This window comes from Pteropus alecto, unplaced genomic scaffold (genome assembly GCF_000325575.1).
Source record: "Pteropus alecto unplaced genomic scaffold, ASM32557v1 scaffold161, whole genome shotgun sequence".
Taxonomy (NCBI): domain Eukaryota; kingdom Metazoa; phylum Chordata; class Mammalia; order Chiroptera; family Pteropodidae; genus Pteropus; species Pteropus alecto.
In genome coordinates, this window is record NW_006432943.1 from 1,069,119 (window position 1) to 1,084,787 (window position 15,669).

A 15,669-nucleotide genomic window follows, 5' to 3' on the forward strand; every position below is an offset into this window, starting at 1 on the left:
AAAAGTAGAATGCATCAGAAATCCCCAAAAGAATTCAGAAAACAAGTAAAATGTATATTCTTCATATGTTTATTTGGCCAACTGCTTTATTGAGTACCTACTTTTGCCAGGCTCTGTGCTATTGTAAGAAAATGCAGAATTAGAGTAATTAAGAAATCTCAATTGATTTTTAATTTTCTCAGTCCTATCAAAATGTTATTATTTGTTATTAACTAATGAATTTTCTCTGTGGATTAAGGGGAAATTTGTTTTTTATATAATACTGTTAACTCTTTCTTACAGAACTTATCTACAAGGAAGTAATGAATTCGGAAGAAAAGACTAAAAATGGTGTCGTAAAAGGACAACCTTCTCCTTCAGGTACTCACTCTCAGTGAATAACCAATAAACCAGTACTTGTGTATTTTTCTGGGCCTTGAGCAGGAATTGAGGCCAATAGCATTGCTTATAGAGCTATGAACAAATATCACATGACTGTTTCTCTCTAATGATTTTAATTTTACTTCTTTTGACATTGAGTGTGGCATTCATTCTGATTATTCAGATTATGATGACCTAGCACAAGATTTCTTTCAGAATTTATTTTAAGATGATAATGAATCTTGAAGAAATGTTAATATGGGCTGGTTAAAAAGTAACTGCTCCTCATCCACACTCAGAGGCATAATGCCCTCTGCACCAGTAAGTTGGTGTAAATAAGTGAGGCGTCCCTTCAGCCAAAAACCTCCTTTCCTCATTCACTGCGATGTGTGAGCTCTTTCCAAGGTTAGTGTGACAGTAGCTGAAGCATCGACCAAGATGGACTCCAATTAAAATCATCACAGAAAATCTTTCAGTTTGTCATCTACAGAACCTAACATGTGTTTGTACATATACATATTTTGTTATGTAATATGCTTTAGGATTACTTGAGATAATTTACTTATACTTGGTAATGTGATTTATATTTTTCCTGAGACCTACGTTCTGAATATAAAGAGAATATGAAAAGAGTTTTAGAGAATGTGATGGCTTATCTTCAGCTTTAAACTATACCCAGCTCATGCTGGCAAGAATTTAGACTGCCAATGATTAGTTTAAAGAAAAATGGCTTTGGTGTCCTGCCTTTGATAAACAGTTGTTTCTCCCCGCCCTGCCCCTTAAGCTTTAACTTGTTTCAGAAAGAAAGATGTAGGGTGAATTAATCAATTCTTCATGCAGATAGCACTTTGAATCACTAGTTTGTACCCATGACAATTATGATGCTCAGACAGAAGCTTTTCTGTTATGATGTGTTTTTCTCACCTCTAGACTTGGGAAAATGTCCAATTCTATTTCAAGTTTTTTGTTTGTTTGTTTGTTTTCTCAAAGAGGGTTAAGAGAGTCATTGGAGTTGTCTGCCTACCCTACTCATCCTTCTAGCATCCAGATTGATACAAGTCTGTAGAAGCTGCTTCTAACTTACCTGCATGTTCTGTCTGCTGCTAGTTAAAGAATCCAAAGACTGAATCCAATAGTCTCAAGATGCCACCTGCTAGGGCAGAAAGACTAAATTAAATCAAACTTGTACATGTACTATAAGACAACCAAACCTATCATTTCTACTAGACAGAAAAAACATGATTTTACTTTATCAGTTTTCTACAAGTTTTCAGTTTTATAAAACATCTGGACCCTAATCAATTGGGAATATTGAGTCAAATTTATCTTTTACAAAACAGATGACCCTTCGGTGGGATTGTTAGAAAATGCTCAAGCATAATATTAAAAGGTTGCATAGTCATTTTTTTTCTCTATTCCCAACTGTTGGATAATTGTTCTGAAAAGTATCTAAGGTTACCAACATAAACAATTTCTGCATGCTATGAATAGATGGACCAAGATCTTTATCAAGTAAATCCTTTCAAGTTTGCAAGGAAAACATTTAAGATGAATATTGTCAAAGACTAATTTACATAGCAGTTGGCTACTTTGGGAGGAACTGGACAATAAATGCATTCCACTAAACTATTTAATGATGAATATAACTGAAAGAAATTAAAATATTGGGCCAGATGTATGAGATGGCTGTCAGTTCAGATGGAATTTGTTTAAAATCAAACACATTTGTTCTACTTAGATTCACCCACCCCAGCATAAAATTTTCTCTCAACTTTCCTATGTCTATTAATGGCAGCTCTATTTTCTCAGTCTCCCATCCTGAAACCCCTGGTTGACCTTTTACTCCATATCTACGTTAGCACCGACAGTAACATTCTACAGCTTGTTTGCTAGATGTCTCACATCTGATTTCTACCATCTCTTTTCATTAATGCCACAATGATTAATGTTTTTCTGAGGTAATCTTCTTAAATTCAGTCTCTACCTAAATTGGTCTTTCTAAACTAGAGGTTTGACCAAGGATTCCACTGTTTAGTTCTCTCCAGTGGTTTTGCATCACTTACAATTTAAGCCTAATACTCTCTTGCTTACTTTAATGGCCCTCTGTAATATACTCTATGATTTTTTACACTGCAGCCATTCTCAGGTCCTATGTTACCACTGACTTATTTGACTAGCTCCCGAACTTTTGGACGCTGCCCATTCTCAAGTGTTCTCTTATCAGATACCACTTTGTCCCAAAATATTTTTCCTATCTCTCCCCAAAGACTTTTCATAACTTCTCAAAGAGTAGGGTCTTTCCTTCCTGTGGGTTCTTCTAGTCCCAGCATTTTACATATTGTCTTATTACTCTTAGTGATTATAAATTAATTGAGAAGAAAGACTGTATGCATTCATCTTTGTATACCATGAAGTGCCTAAGTGCTGTGCCTTGTATATAATAGTAACTCAATAAATATTTATTAATTTGAAAATTGCTTCGCAGGACCTCTTTCAACACGTTTCTTGATGCTATTCCAAAGACAGAGTTTAAGAGAGTGTCATACATTTAATACAGTATGCAATTCGGTATGTTCTTATGCCACTAAGATTTATTAATTTTATTAATCGCCATGAAGATAATTGAGCCAAATATCAAGTTTATGAAGTGTTGCTATTGGCATTTTCTCGTATTTCAGATAAAGGTTTGCTGCTTTCAGGTTGTTATTTGATTTATTAATTTTTTGCAATGTATATTTCTGAATTTTTTGTTGTTACAGGCCTATTTAATTTAGTGTTAATGATTAATTCTAAAGTATGTCAGTTAGGCTCTACCTACATGTGAGAAGGTCAAAACACTTTTTAACCATTCCAACTACCTATAACAGTCATAAATTATCTACCTTATACACATGCCCTAAACTATAGGTTACTGGCTTAACCCAATTTATAGTTAAAATAATTGTAAATTCAATCTTTCACTACATGCTTTTAAAGAGAAATAGTCATCACTTAATTTTGAGAAATCAGATGTATACTACATATTATATGATGTATTTACATATGATATTTTTGTATACATCATGCAGAGGCCTAGGAAAGCCATGTGCTGGGGCCGACTGTACCAGCTCATGAGAGCCACTTATGCTCATCTTTCCCAACTATGAGTTTATTGACCTCATTGGTAGCTTGAAATTTACCGTGCAGGATTTAAGACATGGGAACTGGCTGACTTTACAGATCAGATTCTCCCCCGCCCCTGTCCAGAGAGCCAATTGTTACATATTTAACAATTGTGTGTGTGTCTGCACAATATCTATATATGCAGTAAACTATGCTGAAAAGTAAAAACAATTACTAAAAAAAACTTATGAAAAGTCAGTTTTTGCATTCATTGTATTCATTTTTTCTCATTAATGTCTGAGTATCATATTTTATTTTGTAAATATCTAGGATGAAGTAATATTACAATATAGACTCCCTTAATATTCAGTCATGGCGACTCTGGGAACCTGCAGCTCAGTAGTAAGTTAATGCAGTTTCTCAGTGACAAAGTGCTTCTAAGGCCCAAAACCACGTTTTAGTGATGCCTTTAAAATGTAAATAGGGAGTTAAATGTACATTTTCAGAAAACACATAGGTTTGAAATTTATTGATGGAATTGTATATCGATAAAAAATAAATCTAAACTTCACATACTTTTCTAAGTAAATAATTGTACTTTCTTCTGCTCTCTGATTTCACTTGCATAGTGATTTATTTGCAAGAATAGCGTGACTGCTTGCTTTCTGAATTGATTTGTAAAGGCTGCTGAGGGAATAGCAGTTCATGAATAGAAATTAAATTTCTTCTAAAAGCATTTGTTATAGAATGTTAGGGCTAGAACAAATATAGGAGATAATCTAATCCAAAACCTCTGTCTGTTTACCACACCCATTCCACCTGAGTAGTAAACCTCTCATAAGTAACAATGACTCATCAAGATAAGGATGCTTAGCATCAGGATGGGTAGAGACATTTTAGAATCTCTAATTGAGGATAAAGCTCCCCAGGTGATTATAATCTACAGCCCCTACCCCAACCATGTTCCACACACCGTGGGAGTGTATCTTTCCCAATTAGAGTCACTGTTCTAGTCCAGCAATTTCATTTTTTTAATTTAAAAGCCTCAGCCCCAAACAAGTTGAGACCCAAGATCAGACAGAAAGAGAAGGGAATATATTTCAGTGATTTTTTTTTTTTTCATTTTGGAATTTCTTATAATTCTTGAGTCTACTTTTTGGTGTGTGTGGCTAGGTCAGGAAAATAATTTCCTTTAAAAAACTAGAATAACATTTTCCCCTGAAATTATGGGTACCGTTTGGTTACTTCCAGATGAGAAATTTTCATTAGCATAAATTACTTCTTTCTAAGATACCTATTATTTTTCCCCCTTAGGTAAAGTCGAAAGTAGCTAGCATTCCTTATTTGCCCTATTACTATTTTCAGTACTTTTAATGCCATCTTTTAGACAAAATTTGTAATGCTTTATTGATAGCAAAACATGTTTTTAAATGCATATCTCTCCTGGTTTCTCTGATAGAAGGAAGGGATATTTATCGCATAGCTAAGATATCCTGGGCAAGTAGACATTATAATCAAATTGAATTCAGTTCAGTTCTATTCAAGAGATTTTCACAAACCATTTGGCAGTAAATTAAAAAATTGAAGCCAGGTCCATGTCTTGACTCTTCTTTCTGTTTGATTTTATGGTGTACAAAGTTTTTTTATTGCCTACATGAAAACAATCTTGAAAGTATCATCCAATAAAACCAGAAGTGGCTTCAGTCAAGAAGGCATTTATTATAGTGCAATAGAAAAAGTCATACAGAAGCAAAGATTTTTCACGTAACAGTGGGGGACTGGTTAATGTTTAACAACTATCTCTTTAAAAAACCATAACTGAGTATAACATTTACCAGTTTCTGTTGTATAAATATTCTCACTGGGACCAATTTCAAGCTACTGACATCGATGAATGTAGAGTTGGAAAGAGATGCTAATAATTGGCTCTCAGAAGCCACTAAAAGCCAATATGAGCAGACTGCTAGATATTACAGATGATTCTCTCACCACAGCACTATCTAGAGAGGACTTCTTCCCATATAAGAAGCAGATGTAATGAAATTTTATAGAGGAAGCATTAGAAGAGAGGACTTCTCAATGAATTGATGCTATAAAAAAGTTATGGAACCTTAGAAATACAGTCGATAAAGATTCCGAACTTTACATAATTGAATATGTACTATAATTTGCATAATTTGCATTCAACACTGATTAAAAAAAAAAAAAGGAGGGCAGGAACACTCCAACACGGAAGGTGGAGATTGCAGAGAGCCAGCAGATGAACGAAAGGAGAAGGGCAACTACAACAAAATGATCTATTTCCCTGAGCCAAAACCAGCTTAGCAGTTTCACTAGTTTCAGAGCAGGAAGACATTTGCTTTTCCTCACAGCACCTATTTAGAAGAGTACATACAAAAGGTACTCAATGTTTTGTTAAATTGGCTACTCATTCTGCACTCAACAGTAAAGACTGAGGAAGATAGAAAAAATTAAGTAGAATGAAAAAAACAAAATGAAGCAAAGGAAACTAAACACGAGGTAATCATGCAGCAAAACTAAATGCAATCATGGGCTGACTTATAGGGCATAGCACTTAGAAAGTCCCAAAAGTGTTGAAAATATGCTACTTGTTAAAATCGGCACAGTAGTAGTGCTATGTATTTTATAAGCTTAACTTGCAGCTTGATACCCTGTATATGATGAGTTTATTAAATGCTAGTCTGTTTCTTGCTGCCTTCATTCAGTATTATTTGTAGATGTAAATTTGTGCTTTTCTAGAGAAATTTCCTCAATATTTGTATAATTTCTCTAGCTGCCATTGTTTGGGTCTGTGTTTATTTGTAAATATCAAATTGTGTTCTTTTGAGGGAGCCTTATCTCAGCTAAGTTTCATATCACACTTCTTTGAATCAGTACTCAGCTTTCACTGTGGCAAGCCTAGCAGGTCCACATAATCAGGTCCCACCAGGAAAGGAGAAAAAGTGTTTCTCAAGAGAAGATCAGGACTATTACATAGAGATTCTTTAAAATAATTTTTGATTTGTATTATGACAGAGCTTTATTTTAAAACTTTCAAATAGTTATTTTGTCAAAATTTAAATAAAGCACAGTAGCAAAAATCTTCCTGGTTGCCTGGGCATTTTGATTAATTATAATGTTTATGAAATATATATGTCATCATTTGATCTATTTAGTTTCCACTCCACTGATATTGAAACTTCCTATTCATTAAGTCAGTTGTATTTCTGTATACTAGCAATGAATAGAAAATAATTCCATTTACAATAGCATCAAAAAGAACAAAATAGTTAAGAATAACTTTAACAAAGAAGTAAAATTTTTTACTCTGAAAATTACAAAACATTGTTGGAAGAAATTAAAGAAGACCTAAGTAAAAGAGAAGACATTATATTGTTTACTGATTAGAAGATTTAATATTTTTAAGATGATGAGACTGTCCAAATTGATCTGCAGATTAAACTCAAAAGCTATCAAAGTCGCAGCTGCCTTGTTTGCAGAAGTTGACAAGATGTTCTTAAAATTCACATGGAAATGTGAGGAACAGAATAACCAAAACAATTTTGAAAAAGAGCACAGTTGGATGATTCACAATTTCCAATTTCAGAATGTAACACCAAGCTGCAATATTCAAGGCAGTGTGGTATTTGCATGAGGTACACATATAGATTAATTAAATAGAATTGAGATTCCAGAAATAAACCCTTATATTTATGGTCAATTGATTTATAACAAGGATTTTAAGATAATTCCATGGGCAAAAAATGAAAAATGTGTTCAATAAATGGTACTGGGCAACTGGATAGCCACATGCAAAAGAATAAAGGTGGACCCTTACCTCATATCATATACAAAAATGAACTCAAATGGATCATAAACTTAAATGTAAATGCTAAAATTATAAAACTTTTATAAGAAAATATAAGAGTAAATCTTCATGATCTTAGGAACTAGTTTCTTAGATATGACTAAAACCACATGTGACAAAAGGAAAAAAATAGATAAATCCAACTTCATTGAAGTTAAAAACATATGTGCTTCAAAAGACACCATCAAGAAAGTGAAAAAGACAATCCTTAGAATAGGAGAAAAACATTCGCAAATCTTATATGATAGTAAATTTGTATCCAGAATATGTGAAAAACTGTCATGACTCAATGATAAAAAGAAATAACACAATTTAAAAGTGGCCAAAGGATCTGAACAGATATTTCTCCAAAGAACATATACAAATGGCTAACAGGCACATGAAAATATACTCAACATCATTAGCCATTAGGCAAATGAAAAGCAAATCACAGTGAGATAGCATTTCACATACACTAGGATGGCTATAATAAAAATGACAAATAAGAAGTGTTGGAGAGAATAGGGGGAAATTGGAACCCTCCCACACTGCTGTTAGGAATGTAAACTAGTACAGCCACTTTGAAAAACAGTTTGGAAGTTCCTCAGATATTAAACAGAGAGTTACACTATGATCCAGCAATTCTTCTCTGAGGTAATTACCCAATAGAAATAAAAAATATGTACATGAACGTTCACAGCAACATTATTCATAATAGTCAAAAGTAGAAACAACCTAAATGTTTATCAAATGCCCATCAACTAATAAATAGATAAGCAAAAGTGATGCATCCATAGAATGGAATATTCTTCAGTCATAAAAAGGCATGCAGTATCGATATATGCTACAGCATGAATGAACCTTGAAAACATTATGCTATGTGAAAGAAATCAGTCAGAAAAGATCGCACATCATATGGTTCCATTTATATTATATGTCCAGAATAGGCAATTTTATAGAGACAGAATGTGCATTATTCATTGCTTAGGGCTGAGGATAAGTAAGGAATTGAGTATAGGGTTTCCTTTTGGAGTCATGAAAACACTACAAAAGTGATTGTGGTGATGGTTGCTCAACTTTATGAATATTCTAAAAACCATTGATTGTACAAATTTGTGGATTATATCTCAATAAAGCTGTTACTAAAAGGTATATGGACAACATTTCATATTTCAATTCAAAACTAAATCTAAACTATACTACCATAATTTGAAAGCCATCATTATATAAGGATATATCATCCAGGGGATGAATGGACAGTAAGAACAAAGTAATCTCACTCTGTTGGCCCCCAACTGATCGAGCCTTTCTTAGAGTCCTATGTCTAGTGTTAACCTCTACCCTTGAATAACAGTGTGGAAAATCTGAAGACAATTCTGACACATTGTGGTGATGTTAAATTATTAAAGGCCAAAGCTTATGAAAGAACATGAAGATCTTGGTATAATGTAATCAATAATTAGGAGGAAAAACAGAGAAGGGTATTTGGACTATTGAAGGAATCAAGGGTTGTATGCTAGAAATCTACTAGGATATGTCATGAGAAGAAATGAACTAGCTCTGTACCTTATCGTAAAAGATATAATTAAGAAAAGTTGGAATAAATTGAAACCAGATAACTTTACATTATATATGCTCTGATAATGAAAGTAATTATGAGATCTTTAAAAATATAGAGACATTTAAGATTAGGAGGCATTGATTCTTCTATGAGCCTTTTTGCATATGAAAATATGATACAAAAGAATATATTTTAAATAATTCAATCGGAGAAACTTCGCAAAAAGAAAAAATATAGCAAATTTAACAGCTCTTATTAATTTGATGATCAGTGAACAATATCTTTTTTCTATATTTTTTTACATTTTCCATAAGTTATAAAAATATATTTATAATCAACAAATAAAAATGTAAAATACATATAGGATACATAGAATCTATCTTAGATTAGGTGTATGGGTCTTCTCCAGATACTTTCACATCTTAATCACATTTTTTCCTTTGCCAGAAAATATCTACCCTGAGAACCAAGAGATGGTGTTAACCTCTCCACTTCATTAAACTTTTTTTTTCTGATTTATTAGATTTAAATATACGCTTTTGGGGATTTATTATTTTTCGCCATATGTATCTTGCACACTGTATTTGCTCAAGTAAGATACAATTTTAATGAGAATTCTTTATCTCTTATTAGATGATTATACTGTAGGTATTTTTAATAGCAAACTATTTCACAGGCATGCATTATACTGCCCATATTGCTTAAGTATAAAGAATACATAAGGATAAAAAGTAAATTAACTCTTTCAGGGTGCTATGGTTTAATTATATATTACAATGTCTTTGATTCAATGTCTTTCCTTTGTAGTTGGCAAAGCTATCACAACTCAGTATTTACTGAGAGATTACCATTAGTAAGTTTCTTCTCAGAATTTCAGAATCATTATACTCCCATGTAGGAAATAAATATACATATAATTTTTTACAAATTAATCTAAGTTAATAATTAGAGTTCTTATTTGTAGATTCTCAGGTAAGCAAGCCTACTGGAAAGTAAACAGAGAGAGGTGTGGTCTGTCTTCTCTCTCTCTTTTTTTGTTCTATGGTAATGTTCATCAAAAGTTCTACATGGCTTTTCTATATGGATTTTAAGTGTGATGTCATATTAATGTCTATGTAATAATGTGTACTTAATATACTTTCCTTTCTCTAGAGCTGTAGTGTCTCAGTAATTCAGATTTCTGGCCTTCACCTCAGCCCATATCTCTGGGATAGGATCTTTACGTGTGTTGGTTTTAAAACCTCCCTGCATTAAAAGCATCCAGGTTTAGACCTTTATATTAAAGAGTTTTGCTCATCTGCCTTCTCTATAGAACAATGGTCTTCAACCTTTGACTAGATAGTCTCTGGGGACCTTTTAAAAAAATGCAAATTCCTTGGCTCCACCTGAGGCCAATAAATTACAATATTGGAGATGTAGAGGGGTGACTGGGGTTTTTCGTGGAGGTTTTTTTTTTGTTGTTTTTTTTTTTGTTTTTTTTTTTGCTTTCTTTTAAGATCATTATTACAGGTGATTTCTACATTAGAGTGAGATTTGCTAACTACTGCACTAGCCTGTGAGTAACTTGTGACCAGGGATTCTGAATTGTGTGTCTTGCTTTTCACCATCTAATATAGTGCCCTGTATTAGTTGAAATATGAAGCCTTGTCAAATGAATAATGGATTAGACATCCCCTATTGTATTTGCCCAGACCTGCATCCTGAGTGACGGACGTTAAGTTGAGTCTAGTTCCAGATTTAGTCATGTTGGTCTTCATTTTCTTAGCACAGGTGCAGCAGTGAACAGCAGTGAGAGTCTCCCTCCTTCCTCGTCCGTCAATGACATCTCCTCCATGTCCACTGACCAGACCCTGGCATCTGACACTGACAGCAGCCTGGAAGCCTCGGCGGGACCCCTGGGTTGTTGCAGGTGACTAGCCGCCTGCCTGCGAAACCCAGCGTTCTTCAGGAGATGATGCGATGGGACACACACACACGCACGCACGCACGCACGCACGCACGCAGACACTCATGCACACACACAAACGCAGACACGCAATGACAAGAAAACAGCAAGGGAGAAAATCCAAGCCTAAAATTGAAACAAATCTTTCAGCCTGCTTCTCCAGAGTTCTGTATTGCAGCTAAGCCAAATGTATATTTAACTTCTAGTTGCTCTTGCTTTGGTCTTCTTCCAATGATGCTTCTTACTACAGAAAGCAAATCAAACACAATTAGAAAAGCCTTTTCCATAAAGCGTAATTTTAATGGCTGCAAAACCAGCGACCTGTAATTGCCCTTTCGAATGGCATGACAAGGTGTGCAGTGGCCCCAACCAGCATGTGTGTGTCTCTATCTTGCATCTACCTGCTCCTTTTGGCCTAGTCAGATGGATGTAGATACAGATCCGCATGTGTCTGTATTCATACAGCACTACTTACTTAGAGATGCTACTGTCAGTGTCCTCAGGGCTCTACCAAGACATCATGCACTGGGGTACCACATGGTCCATTTCATGTGATCTATTACTCTGACATAAACCCATCTGTAATATATTGCCAGTATATAAGCTGTTTAGTTTGTTAATTGATTAAGCTATATGTCTTATAAGAAAACATGTAAAGGGGAAAAATATGGGGGGAGTGAGCTCTCTCAGACCCTTGAAGATGTAGTTTCCAAATTTGAACTGATTAAATGGCACCTGTATACCAATTTGTAGAAAGAACATATGTGATGCTTATGTCTAGTGTGGGGATGGGAGGGATAACAGTTTCTAGGCACTAAATGGTTTGGTCTTTAGAAGGAAGGTGGAAATAAAAGCTGAAGGTCTTTTCGCTGACATTGAGTGGGTAGGATTGACTAGAAAGTAGTTTTGCAGTGTAGAAGACCTAAAGGAGATTATTGCCCAGATACTAGGAGACACCGGCATCCATATTTTAGAGAGTAGACCCCATTGTCACTGTAAAATTATGTGTCACAACTGGATTGAGAGTGGCAGGTGGTGAGGCAGGGGTATTGTGTACATATCTGATCGTAAGAATTGCTCCCTGGAACAGAGCAGGATGCCTCCGTGTCATACCCTTAACAGAAAATGATAGACTACTTAGACTATCCTCATTTTGTGGGTTGCATTTTCCATGAGTGTGTTACTTCTCAGGTTCATACTCTGCCAAGGTTTTATTTTGAGAAGAAATATTGCTTTCCTCTTATGAAATTAAAAAAATAATAATAATTACTTAAAAAAAACCCAAAGCACAGGGTGATCCTCAGGTTAGCATTTGCAAACATTTCCACAGATATTATTATTTATCAGGAGTTTCCTTGACTCTTTAATATGACTGATGTTTCATGTTTATTTATTTTCATAAATTCAAACCATCCAAGAAGGGCTGATATTTCGTTTTGTGCTACAGTCAATGTGACAGCAATAACTCTGCCCATAGGTTACTGCTGCTAAACAGCTATAGCAATATGAGTTTGTCTCAAAAGCCATGAAGCATTTATGTTATTGTTTAGCAAAATCACCTGAATTTAGCTCACATTAAATGAAAGTGCTTTCCTGGGCACTCAAGGAGGCACTGTGAAACATCTTGGTTATATACAAGGCAAAACCAGGGTGACTTCTCAGCAATAATAGGGACCATGTTGAACTTCCCTTTTTATTCACTTTGGTGAATTATCCATCACAGCTCTTTGCACTCTGACCATTTCGGTGCTCACCTGTGTGGTGATGTTTCACCTGAAGGAAAAGTAAAAGGCATGAAATGGATGGATGATGAGTGTGATACGACTGGCAAATGGAATCTTTTCAAAAATAGAGCAAATGATAATGCCAGTGCTCTGAAAACTGCCTTAATATAACAATAGGGAAGCTTTGTCTCTTTTCAAGCAATAGAGTCAACCCCCACCATCACCTTGCAGGCAATGCTGCCATTTATGAGGTTGCTTCACACAATAGGATTCATGACAAGAGGTCATTTGTTTAAAATGGTGAAAAAAAAAAAAATTAGACTGTGCAGCTTGTTCCTGGAATAAAAGTGGCCCAGTTTCTCTATCTTTCTGCCATTGTTTTTAGTTAATATTGCAGACAACCAGATTTTTTAAAAATGCCCCCACATTCACTTGAGCTCTCTCATTTTACTTTCTGTCACACTCCCCTCTTCACACCCTTAAAAAAAAACAAAACAAAACAAAACAAAAAAAACCCTTCTCTGATCCCTTATTATTTACTTAGCTCCTTTCTCTGTGTTCTTCTCTTGCTTCACCTGTGGCCTCTCTGCTCCTGGCTTTCTAGCACTTGCAATTAAGTGCAGAGAGCAGGCAGCTCTTTGAAAGAAAGCGAGTCACAAAGGGAATTTCATCAGCCACAAAATGACATCAAAAGACAGAAGGAGATCTTCAGCCAGCGTTTTAGAAATGCTTGACAGTTAGATGATCTGTCATTTGTGCAGAAGTGCTGTTTTTTTGTTTTGTTTTTGTTTTGTTTTTGTTTTTGATTTGTTTTTGTTTTTTCCCCACTCAGATTAAACCAGGCGAACTAGACAATGCCCCTCCCCTGCTATTACTGCCTTCCCTAAACTTCACTAGTTTAATCACTCCTATTGCCTGGCTCTTGGAAGCCGATTACCTTAAGCCAGATCTCCCTTATGGACAAGAAAAAAAATGGAACAAACCCCTTCGATTGAAGTATCATGTACACATAGAGCTAAGGGTTTGGCTTCTTGACTGCTTAAAGGATTAAATTTACCAGGTTATCAAAGTGAGATAGGTGATGGGGCAAAAAAGAGAATCATCTTTTTAAAAGCCCACCAGCCCTTCATGATCTTGGCTCCACTTTATTGTAATATTTTCAGGAGATGACTATGTTATTATCAAATTTACAGAACATGTTATATTCTGTATTGAGTCTTTTTTTCCTAAAAAGAAAGCTTCCTATATAGTCACCTGTTACTTCCAAAGGACTCTCATGCTTTTTAGACAGGGAGGTATCAAATCACCTGGACTATATTTTTGAAAAAAGTAAATGTCCTGCCTGTGGTTGAAGTTCATTTTAAAATGTGAAGTTGGCACTCTGAGAGGCCTAACCTTCTGCCACTTCGTATAGGGTACTGGTTTTGCCGTGATTCTTAATGAAATGTTCTAGAGTATTTTATAAAAGGAATGGCTGTGTGCCCACATGCAGGAGGAATTAAATTGCTGGGTAAGTTTGGCAAAACATACCACCATTTTGAAATTTTATGTTTTATATTTTGTGGGTCAGTGTTTTGATTAAAAGAAAAAAAAAGATACGTTGGCCTTACAATCTAATATCTTCTCGTGGAATAAAAACCGACGATAATCTTGCATCTTCAAGAATCTGATGACTGAGCTTTGTAGGAATGTATACTACAGGTGGGTCAGGCCTCGCCAGTTCCGTCCAATAGGAGTAAGCTATTTAATTGAGGGCTGAAGAGCAGGATCATTTATCTCAATCTGTTATTATTCTTAGAAAAATATTGCCTAAGGATATTCATGACAGCTGATTGGTAAATCAGAAAATAGTCCTTGACAAATGGAATATGTGGAATAGATGAAAATACGTAAATCCTTTTATGCTCTGCCAAGGGGAAAAAATAAAATAAAACAAGCAAAACTTACTTTTAAATTTTAAATATTCATTGCAAAATCTAAACTATACAAAACCTATTTCTATTTAATTCTCTTAACATATGACAATCTAAATCTTAAAAGTAGTACATTCTGTAAAAAATGTTGTCAGAAACCTTTGCTGAAAATTTTATCTTCTACAGCTAAGAGAAAGAAAGAAAATTGCTTTAGGAATATTTGATCCTGACCACTTGGGTCTGAAGAGGAATCCTACTCCTCTCTCCCCCACACTCCCCTCCCAATACGCACACATTTTAATTGTGAGAGTCCAACATTTTCCACAGATATCATTAAACCAAGCAGGGAAACTCCTTGTAAAAACACAAACAAGTTGCAGTGTAAATAGTTATATTAGTTATTTTCCATGTGATTAAAATATAAGATTTTGTTATTTTTTTTGGCACTTAAATAGTCCTTTCACTGTCTGAAATGATTAACTTTGACCCATTTTCATGGTCAGTGAAGCTGAAATGGAAGGCCTCTGTTTGTATATGGATTTCTGTATATTTAACTTTGACTCCGTGGGACCAATGGCCAGTATATTCTAATGAAAACAAATTTCCCAACCCTTATCTAGCATTAAACTGTTCACCTTGCCATGTCTATCTTGCAACAAGACCTAACTTGCACCTGCCTGTTATTCTGCATGATTGGACTCCAAAGACTATTACCAATGATGAGAATTGTCCTGTGTCAGTGTTTATAAAATGGACTCCAAGCACACACACATTCACACACACTTCATCCTTACAGTTCTAGATCAACCCAGGAAGGCAAAACCATGCACATCCAATTTATCTGAAAGGTCTTAGTGGTGGAAACTAAAAGTTAGCCTGATGGATTTTTAATAAGAATTCGAAATAATTTAATTCTTTTCTGTGTTCTTTCTCACCGTTTTTTCCCGTATTTTTTTCTTTATTTTCAAAATGTCAGTGGAACAGAGGGTGAAAGGGGGAGAACTTTGGCTTTTTTGGACTCTTAGCAGGTGGATACTGAGTCGATACATTGTGATTTCTGTTTTTTATGAATTATTAAAAACCAGAGCAAATCTGCCTCCCTTAACATAAAACCAAATCCAAACCCAGACTTTGTTGGAGTTTGCCTGTTGACAATGGTTGTTGTGCTGCTCGTTGTCTTGGGTTTCATATCTTGACAGTAGTTCTGAAGTATCTCA

At 34.9% G+C, this 15,669-nt stretch overlaps 1 protein-coding gene across 24 annotated transcripts in view; it reads left to right on the top strand.

Annotated features, from left to right (window-relative positions):
- Positions 1-14,201, top strand: part of MAPK10 (mitogen-activated protein kinase 10) — a 437,658-nt gene extending 423,457 nt beyond the window's left edge. For 21 of the 24 annotated variants that reach the window (XM_025043836.1, XM_015586056.2, XM_015586057.2 and 18 more), the window contains 2 exons: positions 283-360; positions 10,641-14,201. In XM_025043836.1, the coding sequence (XP_024899604.1) occupies positions 283-360; positions 10,641-10,783 (221 nt within the window). In that variant the 3' untranslated portion in view covers positions 10,784-14,201. Of the gene's footprint in view, positions 1-282; positions 361-10,635 lie in introns of all 24 variants that reach the window. The other 3 variants (XM_006907577.3, XM_015586060.2, XM_015586059.2) reach the window with 2 other exon arrangements.
- Positions 14,202-15,669: the final 1,468 nt, after the last annotated feature.